The 25,614-nt window shown below is 37.9% G+C and overlaps 1 protein-coding gene across 4 annotated transcripts in view; it reads right to left on the bottom strand.

Annotated features, from left to right (window-relative positions):
* The window catches only part of LOC131976291 (neurocalcin-delta A), a 65,435-nt gene that overhangs the window by 6,000 nt on the left and 33,821 nt on the right, over positions 1 to 25,614 (bottom strand). For all 4 annotated transcript variants that reach the window (XM_059339248.1, XM_059339249.1, XM_059339250.1 and 1 more), the window contains one exon: positions 9,572 to 9,982. In XM_059339248.1, coding sequence (XP_059195231.1) covers positions 9,572 to 9,949 — 378 coding nt within the window. In that variant the 5' untranslated portion in view covers positions 9,950 to 9,982. The remainder of the gene's footprint in view (positions 1 to 9,571; positions 9,983 to 25,614) is intronic.

The following is a 25,614-nucleotide window of genomic DNA, read 5'->3' as shown; positions in this document are numbered from 1 at the left end:
AAAAATACCTCTTAAAGGCAAAAAGCAGCCATTATCCTGTATATTCATTCAATATATTTTGATGTCAGATTCACTGTAAATAGTGCAGAAACTGTAGAACAGTTCTGTGGTCTCATTTTAAAGGAAGGATACACACATGCATAGCTAATTGTTTTTAATTCTTTCTAAAAAGAATAAATTCCTCTGTAATTTGATTCTGCCGCTGTCCGTGCTGCCCTCATTGATTTGATAAGCTGCAGAATAAGGAATCATGAAGTAGAGAATATTGATATTTAGCGTCACTGCATTCTGTATTACAAAAGAAAGTGATGACATATATTCTCGTATCAATATGTTGATGATACCGTCGTATGGAATAGGTGCATTCCTGGTCCAGACTACAGAGACTGCATCACTGATATGAGATTACTTTTAAGTAGGGAGGGCTGGAGGTGGGAATCAGCGGCCCCACGATACGATTTTATCCCGATACTTGAGTCACGATACAATATTATTAATATTTTAAGCATTTTGTGATATGGTGAGTATTGCGATACAATATATTGCTATTTAACTGTTTAACTGCATTTTGTGTCCACAAAATTAAATTCAATCAAGATTGAAAATAAGAGAAAATTCTCATTCTATTCATCTCACTTTTATTTCTCCACAGTGAGAGTCAAACCCACAGACTGACCAACAAAGTATTCAGTAGAACTGAACTGATATCAAACATGTATGGATGAAAATAACTGCAGCACTTTCTCAAACTTTCAAAAGCTTTTAGCTTCACTGCTCTGAATTATTTTGAATGAAACATAAAAAAACCTAACTTTGCAGCATTATTTCGACATCTCCCCGATACGATATCCTGTGCATTGATTCCTTAGATCTTCTAGTTTCAAATGATACCAGTATCTCCAGTATATTTCCAAAATTTAGCCCGCTACGGCCTCCAAAAAACCCCCCCAAAAAACGGCGAAAATACTGCAGGCCCGCAGGCCGTTGGAACGATAAGAATCGATACTTGGTGGCCATGAATGGATATAATATTGCCAAGCAAAATATCGCGATACTATGCTGTATTGATTTTTTCCCCCACCTCTAGTGGAGACAAACATAGGCACACACACAATCCTTCACAGAATATTTATCAGTGTTGTGTCTCTTCTGTTCTCTGTTGCATTGCAGGCTGTTTGGCAGTAAACAGTGGAATCACAGCCCACTGTCTTGGTCTGTGATAAGGAGGTGGATTTGAGGGGAATGGGAGCTGACATGTGAACAGAGGAGGGCTGATTGTGAATACAGTGCAGCGGGAGCTTTGAATAAGTGCTGGTTATGTCTCCTATTACACAGTAGCAGGCCGACCCAGCTCCTGGGTCACGGTGGACCACGGTTAATATCTGTCTTCATTTCAGTTTGAGCTGGGTCTGTTATTAATCACAATCCCTCAAACCGCTGTGAGAGTTTAGTACATTTAGCCAATATTACATGTTGGGGATTTAGCTATTGGTCTAATCCAGAGCAACGCAGTGAAATAAGCTTAAATTTCTAAATCCCAAAATTACAAGTAACCAATAAGAAGTGAAACGATCCGGAGCTTAATATTCCTGACTGCACACAGTGCTGTGAAAACAGTTAGAGCCAAAGAGAGGCACAGAATGTTTTTCCTCTGTATCAAAAACTCAAAAACCCATCAATGAGTGTTCCCTTTGACTCAATCTAACCTACGCCACCCTCCTGCCAAAACACTCACTAAAGCACCACTTTGTGAATAGTGGTCACTACAGTGGACAACTACTAAAAGGCCATTTTAATGTGTGTGCATTGGTTGCTTTATTTAAGCTAGGACACTAATTTGCTACACTATAAAGAGCAACCTAGTGACAAGTAATTTCCAGTATGATTAAAATCCATCACAACCAAGATGGATGACAATAGATCAGAATCAGAGAGCATCAGGAATATCTAAGCAGATCTTCTACATAAGACCTGTATAGCTAAATTATATATATATATATATATATATATATATATATATATATATATATATATATATATATATATATATATATATATATATATATATATATATATATATATATATATATATATATATATATGGCAAATATCAAAAATCAAACATATAGCTTCTTAATATATCTTCCTTATTCCTTTTATTAATAAATAGTCTTTCTTCTGTTTTAAACATTCCTTGTCATTTCTGTGCTAATATTCACTGTTAGCAGTAAACATATTTTCTTGTAGAATTTTTTCTTTTGTTAGGCCTAGTTATTCATTTCATTCAGTGTCTTCTATTATAAAACACATATATTAAAAATGTATATATCAAAAATGATATCAAAGTTTCAGTGACAACCATGGCGACCCCCCACTTTGAAAAACAGTGGCGTAAGTTGTTAGGGCACATAACACATGGGCACAAATACCCAAAGCTGTATGAATCCCCCTACCCAAAATGTTTTCTCTCTCACCACTGTGACTATCAAATAAAGACAAACAATACCCACAAAATAACCTAATAATAATACTAATACTACTAAAAATAATAATCTGTAAAATTGGGTCAGATGATCCGTTATATTTAAACTACAAATCATGCTGTATTATAACTTTGAAAACATCTTTCTCAAATAACTTTTCTTACAGCTGCTTTCTGTTACATTTGTGCAACTACTGTTGCATCTTGATCATATTTAGGAGATCTTGAGAGAAGTATCACGTGACTCAAGTGAGAATTCTGATGATGAGGAGGTGCCACCTGACTTGGCTTCATCCTGTGCTGGTTCAATCTGCACCAGTTTTTCGGGTCTTGCCCTTGAATCGTGCACAAAAAGAAGACAATCATAGGCTGTTCGTAAATTCAGATTGGACGAGTTCACCAAATGGGTGAGCTATGGTTTAAAAAAAAGAAAGTTGATTCAAGGGGGTCATTATTCATGTACAAAAACTGATAATTGTCCCCAACAAATTCTCTACTTTGTGCTGTTTAAGTAACCTTTGCTAAAACTAATGAGACTTTACCTGTGTATTTATGAGCTGTTTGTTGTTGTTTATAGCTCAGGATTCATGTTTTCGGTAGGAATCAATGGGTTTGGTTTGGTTGCCTTAGACAAGCTAGGAAAGTCAGAATGTACTGAGAAATAGACTAGTCTAGTCAGACTGGTCTCACGGGATTTATTGAAAAATATTTAAAATAACAGTAACCTTATCCGTCAGCAGATAGCATATCTGAGGTGGTTAAAATATCAGGCAGAGCAACTCTCCTGCACTAAAAGTATAGCCAGTGTTATTAAGGTTTGATCCTTTCTTCCCCTGTATCCACAGACCACAACCAGTGTCTTAATTGGTACGGTCGTCATTTTTTTCCCTTCGTACATGACACCCTGCCAGCTGGTGTATCTCTCTTGCTGATTGTCTGTCTCCAACTCCCCTCTCACCTCCTACTATGGATTCTCTTTATTTCTCTCACACATTTAACTGCCTGGGCATCTTTTAGGTGTCTTGCACATGTGTATTTTTATGTTTTAGACAGACATTTTACCTTTGGAATGGGAAACAGCCTGAGCCACAGTTAAATGAGGACAGATAAAGAAAAAAAGGACACAGCGACTAAACCAGGACCCCAACTTTGCCACTAATGAATGAGTGTGAAAAGGAAAGCATCACATATATGTTCCCTTTACACCTTAACCAAGAGGGAGTCCTAAGGGATTTGCCTTTGTATTTTATGCTTAAAAATAAACATAGTAGGAGGAAATATGAATAAAAATAAGAGCAACTATTGCAAAAGACAGATAAATATACATTTGGAGTAGAAAGTTTATTTGCACAGAGTTGTCCTGCAGTCATAAACACAACATGCACACAATGTCTCGCCTCACCCTCACACAAAAGATGAATTCATTTCTCATGGCGACTCTATCTGCCTCAGCAGAGATCTATTCATCTAGCCTGCTATTCTATTCAATCTCACCAAATTACCAGTATGAATACACTCTCCCTCTTTTTTTTTGCCAATTGAGACAATAAACGTCCCTCTGTGCCCATCTGCTCTGCTGATATATAGCGCCACGTTTCAGATCAAAGGTAGACAGGTTAGATATCAACTATTGGTGAGTGGATGACACTTTTATCTTCCTCCCGGAGTTCAGATTCTGTCATTATCTGAAGAAGATGAGCCAGGCTGGCTGCAATCCATCTCATTCAATTACTCCCACAGCAAGGCTAATTATGAGCATCACCAGCATTTACACACTCTCTGCAGGAGGGACCATTAGCTAGCTGGAGTGAGCCACAGCTCTCAGTCACTACAGCAAATGGAGACTTGTGAACATCAAACATCGAGACCACTGTAGGGGAAATGACAGGGTCTTGGGTGAAGCATTTACAAGTGATGGTCTACTGGTGATACTTATGGTACTGATGAGATGGATTACATCCCTTACAGAGAGACAGTAAGCTTCATCCTCTGGGGACCATGATTAAGCGTGTTTCCACTGAGTACTTTTTGGAAAGCGGCTGAGTGTTTTGGCTACGACCACTAGTTCGTTCCCCTCGGCCTCTGTTCCCATACAGGTACTTTTGTAGCGGCTAACTAACAGAGTTCAAATGTGACAACAGACCGACGCAGCAAGCAGTGTTACCAATTTAGCGACTTTGTCATTATATTTTTCTCTCTTTTTCTTTTTCAAAAAAGCCACTAGTGACAAATCTAGCGACTTTTTCTGGTGTTAGTGGAGACTTTTGGAGACTCGTTCCTACTCTTCTTAACGAGTAGCAGGCGCCGTCCCAAAGCACTCACAAGCGGCCCAGTCCTTCCGCAGCAGTCTCTCCCAGCTGCAGTCAGCAGAGCAGGAGATGTTAACCCCTCAGCCTCCAGTCTGCACCAGTCTTCAAATGAATCACGCATGCGGGAAATCGCCACCTCAGCTATATCCAATGAGTGTCGACTAGTTAGTAGCAGCTCAGAGAGTACCTACCCGAGGCAGGTACTGTCTGAGCTGCTACCTGAGCTGCCATAGTGGCTCACTAGAGGGAAAAGTACCTAATGGAAGCTGAACCATTGCTGCAAGAACAAGAAAGCTGGAGCTTGTGAATATTATTTTACCATTAGGATGAGGAGTTTCGCTTAGCCTCACAACTTATACCGAGATACGCAACAGGAAATAGATGCATTGAGCTCCATCAGATCCACCAACGAATCAGCCCTCTGATACAACTGTGATCATGCTAAGCTGCAGACTTTTCACTCTAAGACACTGAGCTCAGGTATCATTTACTTCAGTAGTTTCTTGGAGAAGTCAGCGCTACCTGAAAACTTTTCTCTTAAGCCTGCTTTTTCTCTGCAGAGGTGGGTGGCTTTGAACCAGGAGAGTCAGCCAGCCAAATGCAGAGAGGGAGTAGATAGACATGAGGGTAGATGAATACTGTGTGTATTTATAAATGGTTCTGTGTCTGAGACAGAGGCAGAGAAACCCGAGATGGCCCTGGGCTCTTTCTTACATTGCACTTTAGCTTTGAGGAATTGCACCAATTAGCTCAGGCTTCTACATTTCACAAGCAACAATTAAACTTGAGTTAGAACGACAATATTGCTTTTTTGCATGCAAGGTGGTCAACATTTCTGAGCCCTTTACAAACTGCAGCTAATTAACAACTGCCAAATACAAACAAAGAAATTTGCTAAACAATGGCAGATGAACACATTTCCCTCATTAAGGCAGAACCATGAACTTTTCAACACTTTTTCCTCTTATTCACCTCACTCATTCAACTGATAAGCCATGTACACAGCCAGACATCAACCTCTGAGTCATCTCTTTCTATTCTGTTGTCCTTGGGAACAGCACCACCTTTTAATGGAAAGTAGGCAGAGGGTTTATGTTGTCTAGTGACAGGAAGAAGTCTGAATCACTGCAGTCTTGAGGTAGGGAGGCTATGATACGTGGGCAAATGTAAGGCATTATGGGTTCATATTTTGCTGGGATTGGCTGTGGCTACCATGAAATTAAATTGTATTGATAAACTATAACTGTAGCTACTGTACCTGTATCATCCGTTACTAAAATTCAGAATATTAAAATAAAAAACCCAAGCTCTGTGATGCTCCTATCAACTGCTATAATCCATCTTTTTTAGAATTACAACAGATTAAATGACTATGTGTAATGTGAATGTACGTAAACTGGCCAATCATAGCGCAGCCTCAGCCACCTCCGACCAGGTTCCAACTTTACGGCTCTGCTACACAGACTATAATGCAATCACTTCAGAATTGTCTTCTTTTTCAGGCTGGTTTTGTAGATTTCAAGCTCATCACAGTTAAAACATGTCTGATGTATTTGCTATTGTGATACTTGTTATCCACAGAGGTTAGAACGAGATACACAAAATCTTGTGAAGCTAACATTAATCGTTGACTAGCATTTCTATGCTACATTAGCATCTGAAGGTGTACAGAATGTATTCACATGCTGTGCACATGATTGTAACAGTGTAACAGTGATCCCCAAAGCCCTTGTTTGGGCAGTCCGTGGCCTAGAGGTTAGGAATCGGGCTTGTACCTAGAGAGTCGCCGGTCCCAGTACTGACAGGTCAAGGACTGAAGTGCTCTTGAGCAAGGCACCTAACCCCCCTGCACAGCTCCCCGGGCGCAGTAATGTGCTGCCCACTGCTCCTTGCATGGTGTGTTCACTTGTGTGTAAAAAAGGATGGGTTAAATGCAGAGGTTGAATTTCCCAATTGTGGGATTAATAAAGTAATTAATCTTAATCTACAGAGATACTTGAGATAATAGTAAAAGCGAAATGGCGGTTGACAAATAAACCAGACTCCATAGACAAAATAATTAATTTCAGTGTCTTAAAACACTATTAAACAAACCTAAAGCACTTGGCAAAACCAAGCACTATATAATCTATTTATATATACCACTATATACAAGAAGATACTCTGCACTGGTAAGATATAAATTGCATTGCTCAGTACTTGTGCAATGATGTATCATAACTGCAAGTGAGAATTTTTGAAATACTTCTACTGATGTGTCACTTATTAATGAGAATTAAGATTGGCTGTTTGATTTAGCCAAAACAAATTATATCTCATGTTTAACCGCTAAAGAGAAACCAGAGCCAGCAGTCCCTCACATCTCCCAAAACATTTTAATTAGGCTCAGTCTTGATTAATCAACCACAGATTTGAAGGTTAACTATATTCATGCTTAAAGATGTCTTAATTTTGTGACACAACAGAAAATTGTAAATTAAAGTTGTAAGTCTTCTCTTTTTTGCCATTTCTGGTGGTTGGTGCGTTTTTGTCGCATTGTAGGATACAGTGGGCGCGGTAGACTGGTCCGATGCATACTTTTTCCCCGAAATCAGTACAACATGTGGGTATTTTTGGCACACTGCTGATTTTGCATACTGGATACTATATGCTACATTTGGCAACATCAATACAACATCAGTACATACTGCTAGTAAACAGCAGAATGCAATTCGGAATACAACCCCCTCTAAAATCTTCTCAAAAAAAGTTAAACTAGTTGTAGTGGGACAAATGAGCTGCAGTTACACAAATGTGGAGGAAGTAATAATACACACACACACACACACACACACACACACACACACACACACACACACACACACACAGTGTATGTGTGTTTGTGTGCAGCTGTAATAGTCTGTTTACATGAGAAGCTCTCAGGAAATGCCACCCTTGCTCCCCCCTTTCTTTCCCTTGTTAAAAGGTGAGCTGTGCTCTGCTGCACAATCCAGAAAACTTCTTATACCAATCCTTATTCTGTTAACCTAAACTAAAACTGTTGAACGTTCCACAGAGGCAAAAAAATGGGATTCATTCTAATAAGATTCTCAAAAAAGCACTACAACTCATTTCAAAAATGACCAGGGCTTCTCAAAATGTTTGAAAGCCCCGATAACCCACTGGGCACTTTAGTTGACGTTTACCTTCATTAGCTTCATGAATAACAACAGGTTAACATGCAGGGCTTTCAACACTGTCAGGGTCCTTCCTCATCTTTCCAGCATTAGGCTGTTTTTGGCAACTATGATATAAACCAAGTAGGCTTTACAAAATGCGCTAATGCTTACACTAGGTAAAACATGCACACATAAACACAATAGCAGAGATTTAATACAGTCCTTATACAGACTGCAATCTAACCTCTGGGGAAAAATAACGGAGGAGCATAGAGTATGCAGTAGGGTTTAACTGACATGGATTAGGCTAAGCTTTAGTTCCATTTGTGAAGGTTAAAAGGTGCAGCCTGGTGGAAAATCCATGCTTTTCCTTTTAAGATAAGACTAGGAGGTACATTTAAGAAGGAATAAAGCTAAAGAATCCCTGATTGTTTCCAAAACTGCTTTCATTCAATTAATCTTAATATCTAAATGCATCTTTTAATCTATCAGAAAGTGCATGTTAGATGGAGGAACATTCATCTCCATGTCTGCAAGAGCTTCATCTCCCAGTGGAGCACAGCGTTACAGTTTCAGGGCGTTTTTTTGCAGAAGCAGAAACAACTCAAAAATGTCTTTTGTGCAGTTTAACACAGTTATGATGGCATGAATCACACAGGAAGAAAAAGAGCAAGTTGAATTATTAAATATTATTATTTATTATATAGTTTTTTTTGAACTTAAATAAAATGGGAACTATAAATACACAAGACTTTTCCTAGTGTCAACAAGTGTCACAAAGGTTTTCTTTTTACAGCCTCTACTTATAACCTCTATTGTCCTTTCCTCTCTGCTCTGTGTAAACAGCCAGCAGTTCTGTCCGATTTTTAGTGAAAATTTGCTCTGAGTATTGCAGAATTTAATGTTTTTACTAGGATCTGCTTGGAGACAATGGGTTATTTGGCAATTTTGGCAAAGGTTTTAGTTGGCCATTTTTCAGGCTTTATTGATAGTGACAGAGATACAGAGTGAAAGGGGAAGACATGCAGGAAAGGGTTGCGAGTCGGATTTGGACCCTGGCATGCTGATTTGCAAGAACTAAGCCTTAGTGGTAAGTGAGCCCCCTTGGACACTGCTTTTTTTGTGAATATTTACGTGAGAAATGTAGAATAAAGTTATTTTGAAGAAATATCACAATTTTAACTTAACCGGCATTCCCACACAGATTACACCAATTACAGTGTCAGAAAATAGAAAATACAGGCAGAGGGCAGGGTCACTCTAGATACAGAGCCGCCACACACTTCTAGTGGGTCAGAGGTGATGATTAAGAGGGATTATATATTTGTTTGAGTCTATACATTGTTTTTAAGGGGAAAGGGGAAATAAGCAATAGAGAACAAAACTTATTTTTTCTTTTTTTTCCAGGCTGTAAACAAGTTTTTGCTGTAAAGTTGAGCATTTTAATGTGTGTCAATGAGGATTGACTCCTTTTTTTCACCCATCCTCAATAGCCAATAGAGAAACTGCAGTTTTTGGCACTTTCACATTGGCTTCACTTCTTAGCCTCTGAGCTTGCTGTTTTGTATTACAATGGTTCGGGTTAATCACACTGAGCACCATCTGCCTCCATGCACACTCACCTGAACAATCTCCAGCATCTCAGCTTTACTGATGTACCCATTTCCATCCAGGTCGTACATACTGAACGCCCATTTCAACTTCTGCTCCAGCTTGCCACGTGACGTCACACTTAGCGCGATGATAAACTCCCGAAAGTCTATTGTCCCGTCACCATTAGCATCAAATGTGCGGAAGACGTGCTCGGCGAACTTTGAAGCGTCTCCGTAGGGGAAGAAGTTACCGTAGATCTTCTTGAACTCCTCCATGGAGAGGTTCCCGCTGGGGCAGTCCCTCAGGAAGCCCTTGTACCATTCCTGAATCTCGTGCTCGGTGAAGTCGGTGCTTTCCAGGAGGTCCTGCATCACCTCAGGGCGGAGCTTGCTGTTCTGCTTCCCCATGTCTGTAGGTCCAGTCAATCACTCGGCTCACAGCTGGGAGAGAGAGGGATATGAGACGGTTTGGTTTTAGGATTGGATAAACATCAACAGATAACGTGCAAAACAGTGTTCTATTGTAGGGTTGTCACGATACTAAAATTTTCAACTTGATACACATACTCCATACGTACTTTTCGATACCACAAGGATAAAAACAAAGACCCCAAAATTTAACAGAAATATTTTTATTAACAAGAAAAATGCTACATATAAAATTAACAGAACCACTGGTTAAATATTTATAATCAAAAAAGGTTGTGCAAAAAGAAACAGCAACTATGATAACAAGCTTCAGGTCTGAGGTAGTGCAAAAAATAAATAAATACAATAACAATTAGAACAATATTTTGAGGTTGTATGCTGTGCACAATATTAGGCAAGATTGATAACAAAATAACAATAACTTAAGTGTTCATTCCTTGGCTAGCTATCGATACTTTTGAAAATGAGTATAGTATTCGGATACAATGTTTTAGTATCAATACTTTTTCGAGTATCAATACTTTTGACAACCCTATTCTATTGATGTGTTGGTTCCCAAATTAAGGGTGGAGATGATAAGAAGACAATGTATAAACATACAATACCAGAATTACTAGATGAATGGCATAAACTCATCAATCTATAGACATGTTGCAGACTGACAAAAGGGAGGGATAGAAAGCAAACATGAATGACTTTGAGCATATGAGGAGATAAAAATGATAAATAGTTTTTATACCATAAACTTCAGGAATAGCACAGTTAGAAAGAAGGAACCCTCTTTTTCAGCTCAGAGCCATGGATTTTAATAAGGTGGTAAACAGTATTGTTCATTTAAAGAAAAGACAATTCACACCTTTACTGTGTGTTCATGCTTATGTCAAATTCATTTTGAAAAAGGTTTGTCAGGCTCTATGAACATGCTTATGTGTGATCAGTTTACTCATATTTCATTAAGAGTTTCAGAATGTGACTGGTGACAGCTGATAGAGGTTGCAGACTGGAAGTGCATCATGTTTCTACTCTTACAATATTTCAGAGGAAAAATGGGTTGTACAAAAACACTTGTGGTGTTGCTGTGCCCTCAACTGGCTTTATGATCAAAAAATGTGAGCAACCTTTCTCTTCAGACTTTACGATTAAAATCCCCCCCACCCCTTCTTTTTTTTTTTTTTTTCTTTTTTTACAAACTATTGGAACTGTCCATGGAAACCAGTACTTTGTACTCTGAGTACACACAACACCATATGGCCAACACAGGGTTAATTAGTCTATAAAATCTCTCCACACATAAACACACACTAAACTGGAAGGACAAGGTGACACAGCCATGTGGTATTTAAGCTTTGTCTCTTAACAAACATCATTCCGATTCATAACCTTTTGAAAAGCAACTTATTTCCCTTCCTGGAACTAGCGTATCAATGTTTATAGTGTTGATCTTTATGAACAGGATGAAGCTTTATAATACCTGTTTGCACTTGCTTTAAATGTTTATGTAATGAAACAAGAGAAACTATTCAATCTTTCATTTGCAAATCCTTTGTGACATATGTTGGATTTAAACTTTAGAAGCAGTATTAATTTTCGAGCCGATAAACCTTTGTTTTTGTAAATACACATTCTGAATTTGTTGCATTCTTTTTTATTCACTCATTTTCCCCCAGCATCCAATTTTTTTGGGAATCTGGTTTGTAGATCCAAAATGTATAATTTATTCTCACAGATTATATTTCACAAAGCAACTTTCCCTCAAGGACTTTTGCACATTTCATCATGCTACTTTTTGTCACAATGTCTGGAAAACAAAAACTGGAAATTGGATGTTTCATAAATAAAAAAGGGTTTTGAAATAAAACTGCTCACTGATTAAAATTAGATTCTACAATGTCCTGACAATAGGAAATACATTGTCATTATCTCATAATGTCCGATGTATTTATTCAACAGTGGCCACTTCCAGTGTGCAGCTATTTGAGAGGAAAACAGACAGTGATATAATGGCAGCCAGGCAAAAAGTGACAAGAGCCACAGTAGACGAGTTCTGGGTCTGCTTTATATCTGCCCTTTTGGTGACACAAACAGGAAGCGCCAGATCCTGGTGTCAGTGAGATTGTGTTCTTCATACAGTAACCACGCTCTTTTTGTATATGTTCATATATACATGGTCATATTTTAGCTTGTGTGTTATCATGAACCTTTAGGCAATCACAATACATTTATAAGAACCGAACATATGCAGTAATTTCCCTCCATAATGTATCTTGTATGTGTTTATGTCCAGTGTGTATTCAGCCATGTGCCCTGCCATACGAGCCTTGATATGGCCTTCACTCTGAAAAGTCTCAGGAAATGAGTCACTTGTGTACTCAAAACCCCCAAGCAAGGTCCTTGAAATATAACAACGCTATAGGAAACCATAGGAAATGACAACAACTGCTGAAAGTCATCTACAGTGTCTAGTTGACTACTACAATCTCTCTCAAGATAGAGACATAAAATTATGAGTGAGTGAGAACTTTTAATCTGCCAACATCAAGTCAAATCATGGCAGACACTAAAAAAAATAAAAATAGACCTCTTGCACTCAAGGTTCAACCAAGGCTACAACTGAGCAGAAATTCCACAATACAAGCAAGGATATCTGCAAAGTGATAACGTATCAGAGTGTTGAATTATCTACTATGAGAGCCTGATGGAAAAGCTTGAGTGCCCTAAAACACTGCAAAATAACCAACCAACTGGCTGAAACTGCTATACAACAGCATCTACCTTGCTTTAGCAACCACAATGAAAACATCATAATCAAGGAGCAATCACTTGAGTGGTACACAAATTATTGGAAGAATGATTTATGTAGGGAGATATGTTTTACACTCTCCTTTGTTTACTCCTATTACAAAGTTTTGTTTGCACCGAGCACAGAAAAAAATGGCTGGGGGATAAAGACAGCATGTTGAAAAACGTGACAAGAGGACAAATTGCACATAAAGTCATGGAAAAAATATTAGACCAGTGTTTTTTTTTTCAATTTCTTGTTCATCTTAATGCCTGGTACAACTAAAGGCACATCTGTCTGGACAAATATATTAATAACAACAAAAACAGTTCATAAGTTGTTTTGGATCAAAAAATAAAACCTGGTTTTATTGTTAATAATAAAATCATTATAAAAAAAAACATGGAAAAGGGATAGATATCAGTTCTTAATTAAACTCTGATAAGCTGATACTCTTATTTTTGTTGTTATCATTATATTGATCCAAACAAATGTACTTTTAGTTGTACCAGGCATTAAAATGAACAAGAAATTGAAGAAAACAAGGGTGGTCTAATATTTTTTTCCATGACTGTATATCTATAAAAACAAGATCACTTGAAACCCTGGAAAACAAAGATTCTCAAGGCTATGAGTAAGTTAACCTTGATAATAATACCACACGGCAAGAAATTATTACTGTAATAGGATTACAGTAATAATATATTATAATAATAATTATAGTAAGTAAAACTTGAGATGTTCACAAAACACAAGACAGGAGTTTAAAGCCATGGCAGGCTCTGTAAGGCTCTGCTTAGGCACAGCGGTGAGCTAAATACTACAGATGTTTAATGTTTAGCAGGGAAAATATTCAGCATCTTAGTTTAGTATGTTAGCACGCCAAATAAAGAACAGCTGATGGTATTTGGCTTTATAGATTGGTCATAAAAATGGCTGTGCAAATTGACCTGATGATGGCACTAGAGGAAAAGTCTGATCCAAATTTCATGGCAATAGTCCATGAAATAGTCCAATAGTCATTTCACAGACATCAATGAAAGTTAACGTGATTAAAATACACAAACAAATTGCAAACATACATGTAGAAAGAATGAATGTGTCTTTGGATACTATTCAGACAGATGTAATTAGTCATTACTTTTCAGAGGTTTTAACACACACACACACACACACACACACACACACACAGACACGTGTGTGTTTGTACCTCTATTCTTGTGAGAATCTCTTTGGTTAGATCTTTGGAATTGACATGCCATTTTCTAATTAGTTTTAATCAAATTTGTTTTTCAATGGCAGAAAGATAAGTGTATTCAGAGAAAGGCAGAAGCATGGACTGAAATAATAACATGTTTGTGTGTGTGAAAATGAGAGCTTGCGTATGTGCTGTACTATAAATTTGACATTAACAGCAGCTGACATTAAAGTGAGTAGGCACTGGTTAGTGACAAAACGTTTTTCTGTAGCTTTCTCAAGGCTGCTGCATGCTTTAGTTTAGTGCACTGATCAGAATGTTCAGAAAGTGTCTAGTGGTTCACAAATCCAGTTCTGTTTTTAACCCTTAAGTTTAAGTTGTATTCATCACATGTAGGTTATCACAGGGTCAATGGTACAATGAAATGTATTTAACGAGAGAAATGGGATAGCTCAGCAATAAAAGCACAACAAGAGCAATAGTCCTATAAAATGAATTAAATCATGAATATGAGTGCCAATAATATGATAAAGTGATAAAATAAGATGAAAGTTAAGTTATAAGATAAAACATGATTTAAGACAAGCACTATGTACTGTACATATATAAAATGAGGATTATGTTTAGAAATAAGCACCAGCCAAAAGTAAATAGCCACCTTTTGCTTCTGACAGCTTTGCACACTTCTGGCATCTTAGTCAGATTCATGAGGTGTTCACCTGGATAGTTTTGAGTCAGCCTGTTTTCCCCTCAAAATGCAGCATAGGTCCCGTGTACAGGCAGCGAAAAACAAGCTATATTTATGTATTTCACCATCCACTGTAATGCGTCTGCCGCCATCTTGCTGATGTAGTAGTGATTGACAGCCAACGCGTCACGTGTAACTACTTGTAATTACATCACTTCCGGCATTAACGTACATTAATTTACTGTTTAAACTGTCTTTTATAACTCCTTACCAGGACGTTTTTTATCCTAAACCTAGGTCAGTGGTTTTATAACATAAATCCACAGAAACTGCAGCCCTTTTTTTACAACCCTGAGTGTGTACGACATGTGTGCTGTTTTTAGAACGCACCGCCGTACTGCGAGCCTAAAAAACTCGAGCAACGATACGTACATACCTGGTGTAATTTGTGTTACTGAGAAACAACCTCTCCTGTCGTTCAGGTTGAAGGACTTGTTGTTTTTAGTTAACAGGTGCGCCTTGTCAAGAGTTCATTTGTGGAATATCTTGCCTTCTTAATGTGTTTGATACCATCAAAGCAAAAGGTTAAAGGCTACTTTTAAGAATCTAAAATACAAAACATATTCTAGTTTGTTTAACGCTTTTTTGTTCACTACATAATTCCATATGTAGTCCATCATAGTTTTGATGTCTTTAATATTAATCTACAATGTAGAAAATATATTAAAAATACGGAAAACAATTGAATGACTCGTACTGTACATCTAACATTATGGCACAAACGTAATGAGAAAAATGAAAAAGACAAATAGATACACATAAATATATACTATGAACATACATGAAAGAGTCATAATGATGGTGCATTTGTATAAAAACAGTAGTGAGGACAGCTAGTAAGCAGATGTGTGAGGTGGAATGTATTGGTTGTGAAAAGGAATTGTGAATGACGTAAGTTCTTCAATAGTGTGATTTCATGTTCATAACCCTGCACCAGTTTCTTACGCCAAAATTTCAGCAATAGTTTCAAAAAGGATAACTTGACAGCACAATGTGATTGGCTGACATTTTTATACACAGTAGTGTGTTTGAAGCAGGCAGAAGCTTCCACTGTTTCAGTCTCTCATCCACTCACATTCCCTCTCTTGAAACCAGCTGCAGAACCATTCGGATGCTGATTATTATTCAAATGGAGCATGCATTTACAGAGGCAGAGGGTGATTCAGATTCAAATGGAGCCCATGGGCACAACTGGTTCCATGAGTCGGATTCACATTCTGATTATATCAACCTAACCGCTTCACACATGCACACACACATGAATACATTTATCATACACTGATAGAATGGGAGTAGAAGACTAAAGCAGAGACACTTTTCATCTTTTCCTGTCTTCCTCCTCTTCAGCTGTCCTTCATTCATCCCATTTACATGTCAACACATCTTTTTGTCTTGCTACTATCTCATTCATAAACTCCCCGTCCTTCTCTTCCACCTTGCCTGTACCTTATTTCCATACTTTTCATCCTGCTTTATTTCATCCTACATGTGAGCAATCCACTCTCTTATGAAGCAATTTTGCTGCAGTTACCATAGTAACATTCAGCAAAAATCTCACAGCCATTGATGAGCTTTCTGGCTGAGTGCACTGCATACACATACGCATGGGCACACAGACTACTCAGAGTCAAATACACAGAATCAGTGACTGCAGGATGTGTGTGTGTGTGTGTGTGTATGTGTGTGTGTGTGTGTGTGTGTGTAGAGGTGGTTGTGTGGGTGCAGGTATGTGAGGTGAGTAGCAAGTAGCAACTGTGATCAACAGTTATATAAACTCAAAGTTATTAAAAATCCATTCCAGGAAGAAGGGTCAAATAATGATGATAACTTGGACATAAAGTGGTTCAACATAACAGCAGTCTATTCTGTGTGTATCTTGATTGCCACCTGATTTAACTTAAAATTGATTCAGGTTGATAGTACAAAACAAGAAGAGAAAATCATCTTCCACAGAAGAAAATATTTTTGAGAACAAGAAACATGGTTTATGGGAGAGTGGTCTTATTTAAAAAAAAATACTGTCTCTCTATAACACCTCTGACAATACATTATTCTTGATTTAAGTCTGATTTATGTACAGCAATTCTCCTTAACTGTCAAAACTATTCAGACGAAGACATACTGAATAGAAGAGGTGGTAAACAATGGTTTACACCTTTTTATTCCAGTAAAAAAAAAAAACACTTTCACACCCAACTGTGTCTCTTCACTTCTGGAAGCAATGGCTGCATAAAAAATGGGACTTTCACATCTATTTTTGAGCCTTTTCATCACTGCATTAGAGTTTTGGCAGTAGACATCACAGGAAACAAGATAGAAAGGGGGTGCTTCCCTAATTCAGAGACACCTTAATCACGCCAAAGGTTACATATTTACAACAAATTATTATACTATATCACTTTGCTCTCTTTCAAAAGAAAGTGGGCAGTGCATCACTGCGCAGAAATTGCACGAAAGATTAAAGATCAAAAAATGAAAACCACATAACAACCGATGAGACACACTCCTCCTATAATGGCTTTTTAGCCCGAACTACCCCACTTTCCTAAACCTGTAACACCAGCTGCCGCAGAGGGTTGAAAGGGCTTATGGTCCAGCTGCCGCAGAGTCCTGTGAAGGAATCTTAAATGGAGAGGACCAGTAAGAAGACTGTGGCTGTGGATGTCTGAGTTGCTGGGGTTTAAGTGGTAAAAATCCAGTTGACTGTTGCCATCTCCAACACTGAAAACTTTATAACAAACAATAGCTGTCTCCCAATTCAGGGGCGAAATATGTCATGTTCAAATGATCTTTTAAAAGTGGCTGAGAAGTGAGGCAATCATACAGTTACTGAAAAATGTATTTATATAGGCAAGCTAAGGTTATAAAAAGCACCATAAATAGTTCGGTGAAACAAATTCTGACTTTTTGAGTTGACCATGGCTGTCCTCTATGTGGTAAATCCCCCCCCCCCTCCAGACATATGGAGCTGTTTTCAGTCAAAGCCATTTAATCAGCCATTTATTTACATAATATTTAAGGACTTAACTGGTCCACTGGTAATAAATTGTAAAATGGTAAATGGTAAATAAATAAAGATACATACAGAATAGTATGCTAAACCAGAGGTAAAAAGCGCTGCTTGATATTGATATCAAATACATTTCCCTTTCAGTTACTTGAGTACTTTGAATAATGGGTGCTAAATTTCGCAGACTTCTCTTTTTGTCTAGTTGTGCATGGGCCATCATTTATTTTACCTTATATATTTTTAATGAATTGATACTATTTTGTAAAATTCTGTTTTCACTTTGATATTAAAGAGGGTTTTTTTTTGCAAATTCTTTTAAAAAGGCCAAATTATATTGACCATGATTTCATGTGAAAAGCAACAAAAAGATGAAACATCCAAGGGGGATTAATACTTTTTATAGGCAGTGTATATGTATGACAAATTGCAAACAGTGATCAAACTTTACTTGATTTGGTTAATCTCTATACTTGCTGCAGTAAGTTTCAAAAGGAAACCCAAATGGTGACGCTAAATTTGCAATAGAAAATGTGCTAACCACACAAGGGGGTAGGGTCTTTTTGTGGTAGGAAACATTTGTTTTCTCTTATTGCAAGGCAGCAGCTTGAGTTGAGAGATTGGAGTGGGGAGGTGAGACCCTACTGAGGGCCTAAATGACACAATTAAGTCAATCTACAATAATTATTCACTCAAGCTAACTAGGCTAATAAACCATCACTGTACCTGTTTTATGCCTTATTTCAGGTAAGACTGCAGCTTGACTGAAACACAATAAGGGCTTTTACCAATCACATTTTGAAGCTCAAATCAATATGTAATGTGCATTTGTTTCTAATTTGCTTACAAATAGAAAAAAACCTCTCCCCTCAAACTTCCCAAACAATACTCTGGCACTGGAAGGCGAGGTGGGAAAACACAGAGACAGGCACTGGCAGATGGCCAGGCAGTAGCTATATTAGGGGGAGTAGGGGGCAGATGAGTTTGTACTACTTGGACTTAAGCCAACTTTTCTAGGATCTGACTCGTTGATTCTTTCCTTTAACTTCTGCAGCAAAGGGGACCATATTTGTGCAAGCTGTTTCCAGTCAAATGGCATTGCAGGTCTTCTCGGATTGATTGAGGTTGCTAGCTGGTTAGCTTGGTGCTGCCCACAGTCGATATTTTCAGCCCTTATACTTTTAAATGGCCTCCTTAGCCTTCATTAAGTTGCTATGGTAACAGACTTCATAGGAGGAGGGGGAGGAGGAGGTAGAGGCAACCACACATTGTGCGTATTGATTCAGGAGAAAAAGAGTGAACCAATGAGAAGCACAAGATGACACACTTCCCCAAGTCACTTTCATAATCAACTTAAGGGTTATGTAATTTCATCCGTGCAGCCACAGTGCAGAAATCTGTCACTGTGCCTGTAAAACTATGTATTATTATCCATGCTAGAGGTATTAAATAAGCATTATATAACAGCCTTTCTGTTCATTCTGGCTTGCTGGAAAGCATCAGATATATAAATGTGTAAAGACAGGATAACAGCGGATTAAGGAACTTCTCAGTAGAGTCATATTTAACAACAATTTAGTAGACTGTGATGAGAATGAAGTCAGTTGCATGCTTGCAGGGAATCTCTTCTTCTTCACTTCCTCTTTGTCCAGCAGAAAAGGAGCCATGCCTTGTATTCTGAGGTCGTGTCTAATTTGTTTGGCTCGCTGTCCGTGGTGCCCTGGTGGGAGTTCTCTGTCTGCCTGGCACTGGATCATTGGACATGGTCATTTGGTCGGATGACTAACTCATGGGTTACAACAGGTTGAAACAGAATAGATGTCCGTCTGTGTGTTATTGTAGTTATTATAGTTTGGTGATCTAATCTGCTAACTTTATCAGCTTAAGCATAAACCCTTTCTCTTCTGACCACTATTACTCATTGTTGCTGCACCTATGCAGTGTACCAATGGTGGACCACCATTTCTTAGAATTGTCATGTAATTTCAAACAGACACTGTTGCTAGCACATTTTATTGGCTGTAATAGAGAGCAAACAAAGTGACTGGGAGACCCTGCCACGGGGTCTATTGAGAATTCGTCTATGGGTTTTTTGCATTGGCTTTTGGTTCATGGCAAACACATGTTTTTGATGTAAACGTTTTGTTCAGCAGCAATAAAACACTTTTATTAAGTTGGAAATGTAAATGCAGCCGACAGAAGTAAAAAGCTAAGATTATGCTATAGTGAACTACACCACGGTCATGTGACTTGAACGACATGTTTTATTGTTTCGGTCAAACATTATGTAGTATGAAAACGTAGTATGGCATACCCCTGACCTTGGAAGTTGCAGTACTTCTATAGGTGATTAGCTAGTTAGCTGGACATGCTAATATTTGCAGCTCACAGTAGAGCAGCCATACATAGTCTAACCTAGGGGTAGGCAACCAGCGGCTCTGGAGCCACATGTGGCTCTTCAGGTCATCTGCAGTGGCTCCCTGTGGCTGCGCCAAAAGAATTATACCAAATGAAATTTCCTTTTTTTTTGGTTTACATTTTAATTTTCATTCATTGTTGGTATAGGCCCAAAGGAATTTGTATTCTTCAATTATAAAAATGTGTTGCTTATATACAGCATTACATTTTATGTTATTTTTACATTTTAGTCAACTAAAATGTGCACCATAGCTTAAGAAAGTCTACGGCTCTGCATCTTAACCTCCAAATTTCTTAGCCTTCTTAGCCTCTCATTTGAACTTGGGTCCTGGCTGCATTCTGACTAAATCATGTTAATAATATAATATGCTCATTATGACCTATTTGTATTGTTGGTAGGGTAATTTAGACTGAGTAGGCGGTTTCATCTTCATTGTAAGCAGGCCTGGAATTCGTCATTTTAGGGGCAAGGCTACTTGGCCTTTTGTGTTGTCAATTTTTTGAGGGCACAAAGGCCAAAAGCCAGGGCACCAAGGCCATAAAATAAAACAATAATTTTAAGTCCACATTCATATTGAAACTAATTTAAGGACTAGGACTCTTAGGAAGATTGGAGTCTCGGTTGAAACTGTCAAGCAGGTAAAGAAACATCTCCTTGTAAAGTAAAATGCATCAATCTTGTGCACTTTGAGAGCTAAATGAGAGCAAACACCTCACATAACATTTTTCACAGTCAGAGATACCATATTATAGAATCTTGTTATCCTATACTGTGTCATTTTTAATTGCTGTCAACATGCTTTCCACTAGGACATAGAGTAGCCAGCCAGTGTAGAAAAATAGCTGGCTAGATTTTTTTCCATAAAAGTCCAAATTTGATGCCTCTCACACATTCTAATGCAACTATTCCATCATATAAACTCATCTTAATCATTGCATATTTTAAAGGAGAATAAGGGTTCTTGTATTTTATTTAAGGCATCTTTTTTTGACAGTCTTCTTGTAAATTCTGTGGTTGATTCTGTTTACACACTGAGCTCTTATTTTGAAAGCTGCATGCGTTTAACAACAGGAAGTTATTCAAAACAGTAAGCCACAGTTTAGTGTGATTAAAACAACTTTAACTGTTAGTTACGTTAGCTCGCAGCTACCGAACGGCATATGCACCTGTGCATTTGGACCTCTGACCGCCCGGACAGGTTGATAGAATTTAGTTCGGCGCGCGGTGACGGTGGCCACCATGGCCTCAGGGCTGATATGTTTTTTAAGGGCACGAGGCCAAATTGCTAGGGCAAAAGGGCGGTGTGGAGCAATCCAAAGTCTGACGGACATGCAGTGTGTAGATATTTACTGTCGCTATGAACTGATTATTGGTTTTCAGGGGAGGGGTTATCTAACAGTCAAATACACTTATATGTGCTGAGTTACAAAATCACAAACAAATCTGAAGTAGGTATTGTTATCCATACAGTGACTAAAATGAACAACTTAAAACTTTTCTATCACTTTAAATGTTAAATACACCAACTGCTGCCTGTTTGGATGATGCTTTGTTTGTTCAAAGTGAATTTTCCATAAAAACTGATGACTGATGATAAAAAAGAGCCGCCTCCCACTCAATCACACCTGCTGGATACCATTTTCCATTAGCTAGTGAAAGATTAAATGGGATGGCTGTAAAATGTTCCAAGCTGAACTATCACTGATAAAAAATGTTTGCAGAGCAACTATAAGAGCAGCTGGAGAATGTATGGTTGTTACAGGATAAGCGCAAGGTCTATCATGTCTCAGAGTGTATGCACTGCAGAGAAAGAGCATTGAGACGGGGCGAAAACAGAGAAAGGGAAAGACAAAATTTAACGCGGGCAGAGCTTGAGCCTGGAGATGGTTCTGATTGAAGAATGCCCCGGGGATGCAACAAAGCTCATTCTGCTTCCTGTGGTCAAAGGAAAATATAGAAACAGGATATAACATCACGGAAAATAACGAGCAGAATGGACGTTACATCATAGTGGAGGTCAGGGGTCAGAACGAACCCAGGGAACAGGGATGTGTTGAGCAGTGAAAATGGATTGAACTGATTACATAGACTGATAGGCATTTTAAATTAGTCATTTTCTGTCTTGTAGCAAGGAAAGTAAGCCTCTGTAACTGACTTAGGTAAAATATAATTAGTGTTAGAGTCAGAACAGAATTAGTTTTGCTGCTCTCATCAGAGGTTAATTCAATACAACTATAACTCAATCTACAGTCAAGTCTTTACACTTGTGTACAGCTTGAAGTGCGTATTTTGAAAGTAATGATTTATTGTAATGGGAGCAACCACAAAACAAGTAGAAATAAGTAGGGTAAGGATATTTCAAATGTTTAAACATCAGTTTTAACTCAGACTAATCAAATAGTCTCAAAGCAAGAAAGCACTTAATTTAATCACAATTTCACCCACAAGGTTAAAGTTGCCTGACAAAATATTGCATGTATTAAATGAGCCAGAGACACAAAAGGACATACTTCCGATTCAGACCTTGAATTGCAGCCTTGTAAACTGAATGAGTTAGGTTTTTATGATATTTACAAACACCAGTGGATCTACTTATAGCCATAAACTGATGACAGGTTACCTGTCCTCAGTTGGGATACATGCAGGGGAATGGTGTATTGGAAGAGCTCTGAGAGCAGCCCATGCCCCCGACCATGAAGAACGACTGCGGTCAGGCCACAGTCAAGCCAGCCGGCAATTGGTTTTGAGATTAGTATTTACCAGACATTACAGTACAAAACTGTTAGAACGGCCTTCAAATAAAAGCAGTTTTCCAGTTTAACTGTATTTTGGGACTTTTCGGATGTGTATTGTTGCTCACCATGGATACCGTGCAACTATACATTGCCCATGCAATGCTTTGGTTTCCTTATTTATTATATTTTCTGTTTTGAGCTGAAAATAGGAAAACAAACACTTATAATAATTGAATGATCAGATGATACACAAACCGTTCTCATTATCCACCAAATGTGCACAGATTGTGAAGTCTTTCACATGAAAGTTTATATGTGAAATAATATATGATATGATATATGATATGATGATAATATATGTGAAAGGCTGGTCGCTGTTGACTTAAGTTGTGGAGGTGGACAACATCACTAATCCTGTGAGAACATCTACTGTTGCATGTTCTTGAACCAAAACAAACCAGATTGGCACAATATGCACTGATGATAGTCAGCCAATATTCTTTGAGATTGGCACATAAGTAAAAAGAAATACCAGATAGCTATGGTCCTTTAAAACCGCTTGTGTCAAGATTTTCGTATAAACAATATATCAAATAATTTATTCATGACAAAACAAGTTTCTCTGCACTACCGTTTCTACCAACACAGCTATTCTCTTTAACGTCACATTGTGGGCAAGCTGCAAATTAATAATCATGACTACTTTATAGCAAAATTGGATTCACAGGATTTATTTTTGGCCGGAGTAACCAAAACAGTCATTCCAAATAAGGTAGTATTTGCAGCATATAATGGGTTTAAGAACAGAGCAGGTTAAGACAGGTTGGACCCTTTTACCAATCAGTCAAACTCTCTCCAATACAAAGTCAGAGTTAATACAAATTTTAGAATGACTAAAGACCCAAGAGGAAGTCTCAGTTACTGTGGAGATAACTTATCACAGAGTATGAAAGCATTTTATAAACAGTGAAGTCCTTACACAGCATTTGTCAGATGTGTGCAAAAGATATTGAAACCCAGTGAAGCACTAATCTGTGTGGGCTTACAGTACCTCTATCTGTGTCGCGAACAGCTGCCGCAACAACATACGAGCATACAAAACAATATCCCCTCTCCACGATAGCATCTTCATTTATAACAGCTCACAGTAAAGGCATGGCTCCAGGAAGCAATTTCCAAGCAGATATTGCATTGGAGGGATTTTTAAGTGACAGTTCAGTGATGGCACTCTCCTCTTTTCCCCTCACATAACCCAGTAAGGCATGCACCCCTGACTGACAAATATCTCTGCAGGCACTGAGGAATTCCAAATAGTTGTGTATCTGAGATTTATCACCTCTTAGCTGCCACACTGTCATTTGCAACACTCCCTTTTGGGAAATAATTCACATGCTAAATCCTGAGTAATTCAAGATCTTCCATATTGTCTGAGAGCTGCTACTGTGCTCCATGTGAAAGGTAAAAAAGGGCTACTTTCAAAATAATGCCAACAGTAATTCAATTGAAAACCTTATGAAACATATTTCTTTATTCTTTACGTCTTCAGTTTACTGATTCAAAAAACATTATTTGTTACCAATGCATGTATTTTTTCCTCAACTACTTATTTACCAGTAGTTATTCCGGAAAAAAGGTCCAATTTGATTTTGGATTAAGAAAGGAGGAGTGAATAATTAAATCCCTAACCTATGAAGAGTGTCCAGCACCGAATGTGTTTTCATAAAGTCTTCATGGTCTACATCCGGCCAGTGATCATGCACAAAACACATACAGGCCCAGTGAGCATATAAACTAAATTTGACTGAGTTACATAAGAGTCAAAAACATGCAAAGTATTCCTGGAGAAAAAAAGAAAAAAATCTGCAAAAGAATGTGACATAATTTGACAACGCACTGTGCTGACAATATAGAAAAGTGCTTATTCTCTACTATTCGCTCTAAAATTATTCAAACGGAAAATAAAATGTTCTATCACTACTATCACTAATATATTAGTCCCCATTGTGGGACTTATAATGGAATATCTGTCTGTCTAATTAATGAGGGTGAAAATCAAAAGTTTTAACATGTTACGATATTATATGGATTCTTTGGATGACACAATATTTGCAGATATCACATAGTAATTCTATTGATTGATATGAGACGATATCAAATAACCATTCAACACAATTAGTTAGGTTTATATCAACTCACAAAAAGCCGCTGAAATGAAATTGGACAATTTGGTCGAACTCTTTCAAATATGATAATCAATCTATGCTTTTTAATTACACAAAACAAAGCCTTATTTTAAAGATGACAATATGATGACATTGCATTGATGACATTAAATCACTGAATCCCTACATTGATGCAGATCGATGTATAATTAAACCCCTGCTAAACAAAACACGCTCTTTCAGTTCAGTTTTTGTACACACTAATAATAATAATAATCATGATAATCTTTTGAATCACACACTGTGAGTAGTGACATGTGGTGTAGTGACTCAAATACCCTCTTTCAAGTAAAGATTCTCAGTGATGGCAGCAGGGAAAGTACCACCAACAAGCATACTTTAGAAAGCGACAGCTCTCTGAAAACTCACTCCTTGTTTTGTCTCTTGTGTGCAACATGACATGACAATGTGTGTGAATTCCTCTCTGTGGCTAAAAATAGAACATCTGTTTCCCACAGTTCCCCTCAATCAATGCATGGAAGCTTATAGGCCAAGGTTATCCTTTAGCCGGGGGCAAGCTCTCAGAGCATTCTGCT

The sequence above is a fragment of the Centropristis striata genome, chromosome 8 (genome assembly GCF_030273125.1).
Source record: "Centropristis striata isolate RG_2023a ecotype Rhode Island chromosome 8, C.striata_1.0, whole genome shotgun sequence".
Classification (NCBI taxonomy): Eukaryota; Metazoa; Chordata; class Actinopteri; order Perciformes; family Serranidae; genus Centropristis; species Centropristis striata.
The sequence above is the reverse complement of the archived record's forward strand: the minus strand, read 5'-3'. Positions and strand labels throughout refer to the sequence as shown.